Below are 12,496 nucleotides of genomic sequence, written 5' to 3' on the forward strand. Positions count from 1 at the left end.
AGTTCCCTGTCTACCAGGAGCCAGGTGAACTAACGTACTGACCACAGGATGGCAGGGCAGACCTCTTTCCACTCCCATCCGCAGTCCTCACCCCGATCACACCTCGCCCACTCCTACCCCTGGCATGGTGAAGCCACATGCAGTGAGAGGACGATCTGCATGTCTGATCCAAAGAAGCTCTTCCTCTGGCTCATTCTCTGACCACCGTCTCCCAGCCACAGGCGGTGCAGCTGGAGTGGGAGACGGCGCCCGCTCTGGGTTACCGGGGGCTGGCATCCCGGGGAGCCTCTAGGGTGGTGCCTGGCACACGGGCCCTTCACAGGAACAGCTGCAGATTTTGGACGTGTCCCTCTCGCTGCCCCCACAACTCAGTAGGCAACATGCAGGTCAGCGTTCTTTGAGGGAGACCCTATTTCTTACTCTTTATCCACTTTAAATTGTGACTTGATTGGCATGTGCCATTTTATCTCTGAAAGGATGCAAGCGACTCCCTGGATCTGTCCACGGTTCTGTTTGCGGGACTCACTGACATTCGTACCTGATTTCCCTGATCAGTGTGCTTAATGGGAATATTTGTAAAACTCATATCATGGATTCATAGCTGGCTTATTCTTAGTGACAGTCAGCTGCTAGTTTGGTAACTTTGCACATAAATTTGCCCAGATTTCAGGGCGCACATGTCATACATGGGAAGATTGGCCCACCAGCTGTCATTCCTGCAGCTCTGCATTCATTTACCGTTTGCCAGCTCGTGTCACGTTCTCAGTGTGGCAGGAGCTGCATCTCACTCTCTGTCCTTACGTTCTTTTCCGCATCATTTTATGCTGACTCCATCCTGTCCAAACAGTACCCATCTGTTTATTTTCCCCCTGTGTGAACTGACTTACGTCAGTGAACATGAAGGAGCATTTTGGCCTCAATAGAAATGAAAAGTCAGGGCAGCGTTAGTGCCTTGAGGAGTGAGTCTCTGGTTGGGTAGAGAGAGCGCTTAGATTCCTGAAATAATTAGAAAACAAGCAGGAAGCTACAAACCATCCAACAGCAGATGACGAAAGAAAGGAAGGCGCTGAAGGACGAGTGGGAGTGTTTTACACCCACCTCAGTGCACATTGTACTTCATCTCACAGCAACCCTGTGAGGTACGAAGGGCTTCATCCTTCACGTTACAAGTGTAAAAAACACACACAAAAAAACCAACAAGGTTCGGGGCATGGAATGACTTAGGGTCGTTTCGCTTCTCCCTGGTGGAGACTGGAGCTTAGGTCTTGCAACTTCAGCTGGAAAGCTCTTATTTATACAGTATTCCCTCCCTCTCACTGTTATTAAAGTAAGAGAAGTGTGTCTGATGACTAGAGGCCTGGGGCAGCCCTGTGGGGAAGAGAGGACTCAACCAGGACTGATTTGAGTTACTGGAGAAGAAAAAGGGGAGACTGACCTCAAGCCCAGGTGCACTGGTGACAAGTGTGGCATCTATGGAGCATGAAGGTGAAGCCTCTTTCACACTCTTTTTAACTGCGACCCCCAATAAGAAATACTTTTGAGCCCAGCCAGTGTGGCTCAGTGGTTGATCATCAACCCATGAACCAGGAGGTCACGGTTTGATTCCAGTCAAGGCACATGTCCAGGATGAGGGCTCAATTCCTAGAAGGGGCGTGCAGGAGACAGCCAATCAGTGATCCTCTCTCATCATTGATGTTTCTCTCTCCCTCTCTGAAATCAATAAAAATATGTTTAAAAAAGCAAAAAAAGTACATTTGACCTTTCAGTCTACCACATGCATCCATGCTTATGGCAAAACAAGTTTCATGAACCAATACTGAACTTAAATATATGCAATGCACTGTTGAGTTTATTATTTATTCTTCTGCAATTTTTTTTAAATGCTAGTAATGACACAGCAAGAGGTTGTGGCCAAACTTTAAAAAACATTGGACAAGCCCTAGCTGGTTTGGCTCAGTGGATAGAGCGTCGGCCTGAGGACTGAAGGGTCCCAGGTTCGATTCTGGTCCAGGGCATATGCCTTGGTTGTGGGCACACCCCCAGTGGGGGGTGTGCAGGAGGCAGCTGATCAATGTTTCTCTCTCATCGATGTTTCTAACTTTCTATCCCTCTCCCTTCCTCGCTGTAAAAAATCAATGAAATATATTTTAAAAAAATAAAAAAACATTGGACAAGAAGGTTCCTATTGTCCCTAATAGGAACAGATGATGCTGAATAGATAATAAGGGCCACCAAGTACTCAGAGCATTTTGGGAGGTAGTTTTCTACCTACCACTGAAGCAGACTTTGATAATGTGTAGAAGAAAGGAGGATTAGAGTTGTTAAAAGTTTGGGTAATATAAGAGTTTGAAGAATTCCTTTAGCTATTACATTTGCATTAGAAAGATATTACATTTTTTGAAAGTAATGTTAATGCCTTCTGATGCCTTTTCTGTTTTTAAAGGAAAATGATGCTCCTGCTATACGAAGAAGGCCTCCGGGTGGTCATACACACCTCCAACCTCATCCGTGAAGACTGGCACCAGAAAACGCAAGGGTGCGTAGCTTCCGTTCGCTTTACGGCAGTGACTGTGTGTGCGAAGACAGGGCAAAAGCCAGAACATTTGCTTTATTCTTTTGTTTTTCTATGTTTTTAATTGTAAAAATCCCACACACGGCATAGAAAAAATACACATGCAGAGAAAAAGGATAGCATTCTTTAGTATCTCTCCCCCAATTTCTCTCTCTTGAGGCAACCAGAGTTAACAGTTTAGCATAATCATCCATGTCTGTCTCTATCATAGATGTACACACAGATCAATATCTACACACGGGTAGGTTTTTTCGTTTTTTATAAAATGGGATCGTACACACACTCCAGCCCAGTCCATCCAAGTATTCGAGGCAGGAAAGGGGATGCAAAGTGCAAGTTCTGAGCCCATTATTTTTCCAGTAAGACCCAATGGATAGCCTTCTGGTCTCCACTTCCCCCTGCTCCCACTTGTACGCAGGCTTGCCACTTCCCAGGGGGCATCAGAGGAAAACTTGGGGGTTAGTCAAGTGCTAAAAATCCCCCGCCCCCAATCCCTGTAGCTTCCCATGAAACACATCTGCACAGGTGTGTCTCATGGGGTTGTGAATCTCAGAGAATCCAGCGTGGGATGGTTCAGGCTTAGTTTATATCGCCGACCCTTTGTCCTTGTGCATGGATGCCGGGTCTAGCTTTTCATCTTTTCTCAAGAGGGGTTTGGGTTTAGTTTTAGGGATTAGCCCAAATCAAATTTTAACCATTGTTCTCCCTCCAGGTCAGACCTTCGTGGTGACTAGCTGTAACTTGCCTTTCTTTCATTTTAGCCATGTTGTATATCTTTGCCTTCTGGAGGTTAACAGCCTTCTGTGTTAGAAGAAACTCAGGCATTCCTCTAGCAGCATTTTGGGGTTCAAGTATTCACTGTCATTCTCCCCCACAGACCTTGCCACAGTTCATTGCCCAACCTGTGCTAGAACCCCTAACGTGAGATGTATTAGCTGACTGAGCCCATGCCCCATTTTTATTCCTTCATTTAAAAACATCATTGGCTGGGCAGTAGCTTTACATGGTTTAAAACTCAAAAAGTAACAAGGGTGTGGAACTCCCTGCAGCTTCCCTCTCGCCACCCAGATCGGGCACTGTTATCTTGGGTTAGTCCAGGTTCTCCTCCCAAGACTCTGCAGTCTCATGCAGTGCGTTGTCATCTGTTAAGAAAGACATTTAAAGGCAGTTATCATGTGTCCCCTTCCTCAAGGCCCTGCGGCCCCTTTGCTGTATGCAGGTGTCCCTGCTATCCTTTGCAGCCGCCCTTGGTCCACCGTTTAACTTCTCACTTTTAAACTTATTTGCCCTGTGACCATTTTCTCATCTTATTTTGGGAAGTGTGAAAAATGCCTCACACCTCAGCATCTGGTTTAGAAAGTCATCATACATCATGGCTCTCACCCAACACCACCCTGTTTTCTTTGGGGGGAAAAGGATTAATGAAATGAAAGGTGTCTTTGAAAGTCTAAGGTTTGTGTTCATCTAATATCATTAAATGTGGTATATGCTCATTCCAGGCGCCAGGAATGTGTATGTTATAAAAATACCCCCAAACTACTGTAGCATATACGTCACGATGTGTTTGCTTATTGAAAGTAGATTTGTTTGTACGTTTTTCTCAGTATAACTGTTACTCTTTTCCGTTTGACTGAAGAGCCACATTGAGATAGTCATGGGCACAGTCTTGCTGGGGTTACTACAGGTGGTGTGGGTTTGCTATAACAGTTGAGATTAAAACTATTGACTGTTGTCATCACGCCTCAGGAAGCAGTATGTAAGGCGTGGGAAGAAGGTGTGGTGACTGGATGAGAGGGAGCATGGAGCGGGGATTGGATTGGGAGAGGTGGCAGAGGCTAGATCTTGCTGGGTCTAAATCACAGTGAGGTCTTCAAAAATAATTCTGAATGTGATGGAAGCTGTCCGAGTGGCACGGTCAGATTGATGTTTCGTAAGGGTCTCTGCTCACCTGGTGGAGGCGCGGTGAGGATTCCCCTCCTCCTCAGGGTGAGTGCAGAGTCAATGCAGAGAGGCCCTGTGACCAGTGGCCTTCCCGACGGTTAATAGGCATTTCTCTCCCATTCCAGAATGTGGGTGAGCCCCTTGTACCCACGAATGGCCCATGGCACCCATGGGTCTGGAGAGTCGACAACACATTTCAAAGCCGATCTCATCAGCTACCTGATGGCCTATAACGCTCCTCCCCTCCAGGAGTGGGTAGATGTCATCCACGCCCACGATCTCTCCGAAACCAAGTACGTGCCATCTTCGCGGTTCGGGTGCTCACGGCAGGTGATGCCTGAGAGCCACACGGGGTCTGGAACGCATGGTCTTGGAAGGAGGCTGAGTGCGTCGGCCGCCCTTCATGACATGATGAAAGAGGAGGTTGTCGCTGTGCGTCTCCTGGTTCTCTGCCCCTAAAGGGAGGCAGGGACTCTTCCCATGCACCCTCGGCCTCCTGCTGGGTCACTCTGCAAGTGAGCGGCTCTTGGCCTGGCCCCTGCCCCTTGCAGGTGCTCCACCACTAGTGGCTGTGCTTGACGATGAGTTTCAGTATCAGCTACTTCTCTGAGGAAGCAGCCCGAGAAAATGGGTTGGCTCTTGGGACACTTTATGTGTATTTTGTGACTTGGGGTCCATAAATCACATCACTACGTTCTATAATTTACATCTTATATCTCTGTAGCGTTTACCTCATTGGATCAACCCCAGGACGCTTCCAAGGAAATCAGAAAGATAACTGGGGGCACTTTAGGCTTCGGAAGGTAACAGAATTTTTACTATTTTAACTTTTTTTTTAATTTAATGTGTATTATCTCCCTATTTATTTATTCATTTATTTATTTCACCATCAAAATAATTGGTTTTATCAGGGTTATCTCCCTCTTTATTTATAATTGTATGTTGTAATGGCAGCATTACAATATATCTAGCACAATTCGGGGCAAATAGTAGGCACATGATAAATTGATTGCCTGATAGTTTTCAGTAATTTTTAAAGTGTTGTTATGCCTGTTCTATAGCTGTAGATTATTCTAGATGGACTTTTAGTTATATATCTTGTAACAGAGATAATCAGAGATTCCATTTTGTAGCACTTGATCAGCATACGAGAACTTTTAACATACAAATTTAACAAAGCAGAATGTAGTGTTGAGTAGAGGCTATAACAATTAGCTATAATATATTTTGTTTACCAAACCAGTGTCCTTAAGAGAATTGTTACTACAAAAATCACATTTGCTGCTGGTATGAAAATGAACATAGAAAGGTCTTTAACAAAATGAAACAACCAGCAAGTTGAAGATTAATATCTTCTTTATTGCTTTTTAGAAAACAGTTTACTGACCTTCTATAATAATAAAAGCGTAATATGCTAATTAGACCAGACATCCTTCCAGATGAAGCCGGGGCTGCAAGGGAAGCCCAGGTCCTGGGTGCCAGAGGGAAGCCGGTCCTGGCTGGGGGTGGGGGGGGATGGAGGAAGGCCTACTCTTCGGGTCTCTAGTAATAATATAATGTCCCTAAAATGTCTTTGTTAAAAGCCTTACCTCTTTTTCCATTAATTATTTATGTTATGTAAGAATTCCCCTTGGTTAATGAAAATTTTAGTGTTTTTTTTTTTTAACTGAGACTACAGCGAAAGCAGGCAGGATCTCACAGCCAACATCTTTATGTCTTTTTTTTTTTTTTTAGTATTTTTTTATTGATTTCATAGAGGAAGGGAGAGGGAGAGAGATAAAACATCAGTGATGAGTGAGAATCATCAATCAGCTGCCTCCTGCTCACCTCCTACTGGGGGTTGAGCCCGCCACCCGGGCATGTGCCTTGACTGGGTCCTGACCGAGAGAGGTAGAGTGCTCTGGCTAAGTGCATCGCGTTGCAGGCAGATGCCCACACCTGGGTTCAGGTCCTGACTGTGGCTTTCACCATCACCCATTCACAGGTCCTGAAAGAGCACGCCTCGTCCATACCTAAGGCCGAGGCTTGGCCCGTCGTCGGCCAGTTCTCAAGCATTGGCTCCATGGGGGCTGACGAATCCAAATGGTTGTGTGCTGAATTCAAAGAGACCTTGGTGACCCTGGGGAAGGAAAGCAGGGCCCCCGGGAAAAGCGCTGCTCCCCTCCATCTGGTGAGTGCTCCTCCTCCCGCGTCCCTCGTCTGTATTCTCTCGTCCAGGCGAGGAGTCAGTGGGCAGTCAGTCCTCCTCAGACGGAGGGTTTGGTTCAGTGGGTTGGGATGGAAATGGTGGTATTTGTAATCGAGTGGCCCTCTTATCCGGGGTGCTGGTGTGTGTGGTTCGGCTAAAGCTCCGCGTCAGCCACCAGCAAGCACTGGTCATCCCTTCCAGGTTGTCAAGCCCAGGAAGAGATGTTGGAAAGGCATCACCTGCAGAATTACGAGCATTATTATTTACTTAGGCATCTTTGAGTTAATAGTTAATTTTGCATTTAATTCAGTGTTACTGTGACATGTCAGAGGAAAAACTCCAATGAAAGTGTGCTTTTTTATCATCAAACTAGAGGCCTGGTGCACAATTCGTGCACTCGGGGAGGGGGCTGGGGGGTCTCTCAGCCCGGCCTGCGCCGTCTCGCAGTCCGGAGCCATCAGTCGAACATCCTTAGTGCTGCCACAGAGGCGGGAGAGGCTCCTGCCACCGCCGCTGCGCTCGCCAGCCATGAACCTGGCTCTGGCTGAGCGGTGCTCCCCCTGTGGGAGCACACTGACCACCAGGGGACAACTCCTGCATTGAGCATCTGCCCCCTGGTGGTCAGTGCGCATCATAGTGACCGGTCTTTCCACTGTTTGGTTGATTTGCATATTAGCTTTTTATTATATAGGATTAATTACCAGAAATTCTGGTTTTTTTCCTGTAAGATGGGAACTTTTTAAAATTTAGAGCACGTTTTATAAGCCTCTCAGTATTTTTAATTGAGATTTCATTTTCTTAAAAACCAATCAGCAATTCTTTTAACAAATAGTTTCTTCAGCATGGTACCTTCCAAGTGTCATTGGGAATTTTTCGTATTTCTTTTTAGATCTATCCTTCTGTGGAAAACGTGCGGACCAGCTTAGAAGGGTATCCAGGTAACTGTTGGGAAGCCTGCCACAATTGTATTTTTTGTGTATATTTCACAAATGCCCTGGCAAACTTTTAAAAACAAGAAATAAGAATTTTCTCATCCCCCTTGGGATGAGAAAAGTATGGGTTAGGAAATCGGAGATGATGTTTCTCTTAACTGGGTAAGAATCGTGAACACGGGTAACATTGAGCCCTAGTTATGTTCCAAGGATGGTGCAGGTGGCAGGTTGTGGATGTTATTTAACCCTCACAGTCACCCTCCGAATGATTGCTCATCTCGTTTCTACCAATAAGGCTGCTCTAGCCTCTGCCACCAACAGATTGGCTGTCCAGGCAAGTCATCCAGATGAAACCAGCTGCCCCTACTGCTCTGTGCCCTTTCAGAACAGATCCAACATGCCTGGCTCTAATCTTTCTCTCAAGTTCTAGGAGCTCTCATCCTAGTCTGCCCCAACTGTCCTGGTCGGAGGCTGAAACAGAGGCGCTCCACACCTCATCTTGCAGAAGGAGGCTAAGGATGTCTCGCCCTCATGAGGATGGCAGTTTGGGCCAGGATTCTTCCTAACACTTCAGATCTGTGCTATTGCAGATATTAAATGAGCATCCGAAACCCCTTTCCTTTGCAGATAGTAAACACTTGCATTTAATACGCATCCCTCAGAATGGAAGCCCACTGAGAGGACACAGCTAGTACAAGTGCAGACATTTCCTGTCCAGGAAGTGTTTTCTAAGATGAAATAATGGAAGCAGTTTTGTTTTTCTCCCCTTTAACTTCCTCACTGTTGTTTACTATAGATTTTGTTTATTATACTTTTAATGAAGAATCCTCAAATTATGTTGCATCTGTTTTATTATTTGCTTTATTTTTCTTCTTTCAAAAGCCGGGGGCTCTCTTCCCTATAGCATCCAGACAGCGGAAAAGCAGAACTGGCTTCATGCCTACTTCCAGTAAGTAATTGGCTGAGAATGCTGCTGTTGCTGCTTTAGGAACAAGAGTGTTATTTAGAGAACCTTACATAATATAGCTCAGCTACATATGTTAGTGATAGAAAGCATTTTAAACAAGGTTTTGAACTTTATCTTTTGGAATAGGTTTTTAATACCAAAGAGTAAAATTTATCTCTGTGGCATTTCTATTTATATATGGGCACATAAAGAAAACGATAAATAAAAGAACATGTTGAGTAGTTTAGAATTTACATTAGTACCTTTTAGTTCATGTTTCCAGTATGTAAAATACAATCGTTCTCTCTGCATAGTCTTACCCTGCGTGCCTGCAAGCTTGCTGAGGGTGGAATCCTCACCAGCATGTGGGGTGGCATTTGGCTCGTTGTGAGAGTTCAGTCCGAGGTTGAATGGACGAGTGAAATGACTGCCTTCTGTCCTCGCTGCAGTAGTCACACATCTGCCTGCTCCAGGCTGGTCCCAGTTCCAGGCCACTGTTTTGCTGGACAGCCAGAAACGAAGGCAGTTTGCATCCCAGGAGCTTTCAGTCTAACCCGGGATGCCATCAGGAGCCTTTCTTTAATGCTTTCTCGGGAGGTGGTTCCTTCCAGAGGGTGTTTCTTCAGATGGAGCTCCTCCCAGTATTGTCTGCCTTCCAGTGCATTGCATCATCTGATGATGGGCCTAATCTTGATCGGTCTCTGCAGACAGTCTGTTCTCTCGAGGCCCTTCCTCTGATAAGAGTTGTCGCCTCGAGGTACAAGTCATTTTTCCCCATGGCCCCTGAGTCCTATAATGTTGGAAACTTAGAAACCAAATGCAAGATATGCAAATATCAGCATCTGACTAAAGTATTTCTGACTTATCCTCCTGCTTTTCAACTTTCCATTGTGATATTCATATTGTTGGTATTTTTCCCATTTTGTATTTTGTTTTATCCGCAAACTTTTACTGATCCTCTACTCAGTAATGTGTGTGGAAGCACAGTTCGAACTTTTAGAAACAGTCCAGCTAGGAGACAAAATGTGAAGACATGCTGCTAAAAGCACAACAGTTTTTGATGCATGTGGGTATTCATGGCATAGAAGCCAGGAGTGTCAGGTGCCAAGAGATGCTTTTTGTGAGTGGAGGTACATTTTTTGTCTACATACCTGCACTCTAAAATGAACATGCATTATTCTGCTGTCTGAATAGAGTTTAAGAAGATACCACAGGTCATATCGAAGAGAACTGTGTGCTCTGGTTTTTAGATAATAAGAATCTGCTTTTCATGCTGTTTGCTAATATTAGGAGGATGACCGATTTGTATTTTCTTATCAGTGATTGTGTCTTTCCTGTCACTAGCAAATGGTCGGCTGAGACATCTGGCCGCAGCAACGCCATGCCACATATCAAGACATACATGAGACCCTCTCCAGACTTCAGTCAGATCGCGTGGTTCCTTGTCACAAGGTAAAAGTCCTTACATTCCTGATGGTAGGGATTTTGTATTTCCTGCTCTGAATGGTTTCCAAAAGGTGATTTTATGAATTGTCATTAGTTTTTGCTGTGTGTGTGTGTGTGTGTCTTACATGAGCCTTATTTAAAGGAGGCCCATAACTAATCCCTTTGTAGAGAATGCAGTCATGGCCTGATCTACCTACATAGCATCCCAGCATTATCAAAGGACCCCTGAGAGACGTAACTCAAATAACAGAACATCTTAGAACCCCCAATGTAAGTGACATCTACCAGCAACTCCCTTCTTTTTCTTTTTCATTTATTTTTCATTTTACTTTTTGGTGGTTTGCCCCTTATCTCAAAGTCAGAACATCCCAAACTGAGCTCATCTGTCTGGCAGATTTCTTTCCCAGCATCCCTCTGCTTTAGTGGCAGCTGCCCACTCTCGTCAGGCTGCAAGCCCACTGTGTTCTTTCCCTGTTCCTTCCTTTGAGAATCTGCAGCACTTACTGCGGTCCTTCCTGGGGGTGTTGGACACGCAGATGAAACAGTAGGATTTACATAGTGGGTCTGAGATGCTCACAATTTCAGGGATGTCGGAAAACAGACACAGAAGTGTTGACGCCAGGAAGAGATCTGTTCTGTGGTTGCGGTGGGCAGGTGGGTGCTTTGGAAATATCCATCAAAGCCTATTCATCCTTGAAATGTCTCAGACTTTGCTTTTCTCACCCCTGAAATTACCAGGGTAGATATTTATCACCTGGCCTTCTGAAATGGTCACCTCTCTGCTGTCCCGTCACATGGTTGTCCTCTTCCGAGGCCACCTGTCCTAGTTGTCCATGACCATTCGTCTTTTGCTCACACGGATTTTCCTCATTGTCCTGTGTTCAGCAGCCTCCCCGCTTCCTATGGACTGAAGCCCAGAGTCCTGTCCTCAGCCTGGCATTCAGACCTTGGCCACTCCATTCTCATCATTCTATCCTGTACCCCCAACATGTGCTTCCAGAAACAGCCAGGCTGTCCTCCTTGCCCCTGATATCATCCTGCCAGCAGCCTGTAGAGTTTCCTCTCCGGATCCCTTGGTTGTCTCTCTCTGCCTGTCCAGTAGCTGCCCACGGAGTAAGAATTGTGCTCAGGGCTGGTCTCATCTCTTCCTGGAGCTTCGCCAGCCTCTGCTGGTCTCCCTCCTTCAGATCCTGATCCTTCGAGCGCACGTGCACTGCTGTCAGCTCCAAACATTCTTCTAAGCACGTTGAGCTCTCGCTCTCGCTCTGGCTGACCTCACAGCAGTTCTACAGTGTAGCTGTCAGTCCCCCGTACAGACGGGAACAAAAGCTCAGAGGTTAAACCAGTGCCCAAGAGCCAGGCACACCCTCCAGCACTGTGCCCTGGAGTAGTGAGTACCTGAGTCCGGCAGGCGGGCGGCTGTTCATCAAATCCATGGTCAGGGAAGGCCTGACTGACGTGATCTGAAAGAAGGGTAGGGCCATGTGGGCGGGTAGCTGGGGAAAGCGTTCTGGGCAGAGTCAGGAATATACTCACTGTGTTTGGCATACAACAGAGCGGTTTTGCTGCAGTGAGCGGGGTGGGAGGGCATGTGCGATCAGAGCCATGGCTGGGACCAGACTTTGCCTTTTACCTGCTTTAGAGGCAAAATCACTACTGCCTGATGCCTCCTGGGTTTCCTGAAGCTTCGTAGTCACAGGTCTGTGAAAGGCAGCTCTGTGTCAAGGTACTAGATGATTTGAATAAATTAGAATCAGTGCTTTTTAAGCACTTGTTCCATGAGGCTTTCTGGAATAAGACGTGGTTTTAATGTAGTTAGTTGGCTTTAGCTCTCACCTGATAAGGTCAGGCCCACCCATGGTCATTCCAAACCATTTGATTAACTTAGTTGGCTGATTGGTAACCTAATCATGGGAAAGAAATCCCATCATGTTGACAACTTATGCTCATGCTGATGGGAAGGGCTTACACAGGGTGCATACCTTGGAGGCAGGGGTGGGAATTCTGCCTTGCACCGGCCTCATTGGTGTTTACTGTCCATTTTGGTTCATCCATCTTATTCTCCAGCCTTGATTTGAAGTAATTTCTTAATTATTATCTCTATGTTCAAAATTGAGGTTTACTTTCCGTAGTCAAGCAGAACTACCCTTGGATGTACTCAAAAGACTGAACCTCAGGCTCCTAAGGCTGTGTGAGAAATGAAGTTCTATGACTATTTGGAGACAGAGGAGGCAGCTTTATTGGAGTGAGAGAATAACACTAAGTTTTATAAAAGACTAGAGGGCCCAGTGCACGAAATTCGTGTACAGGAGGGGTGGACCTCAACCCAGCCTGCACCCACTCTCAATCCTGGACCCCTCGGGGGATGTCCAACTGCCTGTTTAGGCCCAATCCCGCAGGGATTCCTGTGGGATTGGGCCAATCCCTGAGGGATTGGGCCTTAACCAGCAGTCGGACATCCCTCTCGCAAT

General features: G+C 46.0%; 1 protein-coding gene across 6 annotated transcripts in view; it reads left to right on the top strand.

Moving 5' to 3' along the window:
* The window catches only part of TDP1 (tyrosyl-DNA phosphodiesterase 1), a 54,777-nt gene that overhangs the window by 17,678 nt on the left and 24,603 nt on the right, over positions 1 to 12,496 (top strand). For 3 of the 6 annotated variants that reach the window (XR_004968460.1, XM_036315284.1, XM_036315276.1), the window contains exons 7-13: positions 2,444 to 2,536; positions 4,639 to 4,806; positions 5,238 to 5,316; positions 6,498 to 6,683; positions 7,591 to 7,639; positions 8,516 to 8,582; positions 9,900 to 10,031. Coding sequence is in view for 4 of the 6 variants with exons in the window: in XM_036315284.1 (XP_036171177.1) it covers positions 2,444 to 2,536; positions 4,639 to 4,806; positions 5,238 to 5,316; positions 6,498 to 6,683; positions 7,591 to 7,639; positions 8,516 to 8,582; positions 9,900 to 10,031 (774 nt within the window). In the remaining 2 variants the exon portion in view is untranslated. Of the gene's footprint in view, positions 1 to 2,443; positions 2,537 to 4,638; positions 4,807 to 5,237; positions 5,317 to 6,497; positions 6,684 to 7,590; positions 7,640 to 8,515; positions 8,583 to 9,899; positions 10,032 to 10,193; positions 10,296 to 12,496 lie in introns of all 6 variants that reach the window. The other 3 variants (XR_004968461.1, XM_036315292.1, XM_036315302.1) reach the window with 2 other exon arrangements.

Source organism: Myotis myotis, unplaced genomic scaffold (genome assembly GCF_014108235.1).
Source record: "Myotis myotis isolate mMyoMyo1 unplaced genomic scaffold, mMyoMyo1.p scaffold_m19_p_1, whole genome shotgun sequence".
Taxonomy (NCBI): Eukaryota; Metazoa; Chordata; class Mammalia; order Chiroptera; family Vespertilionidae; genus Myotis; species Myotis myotis.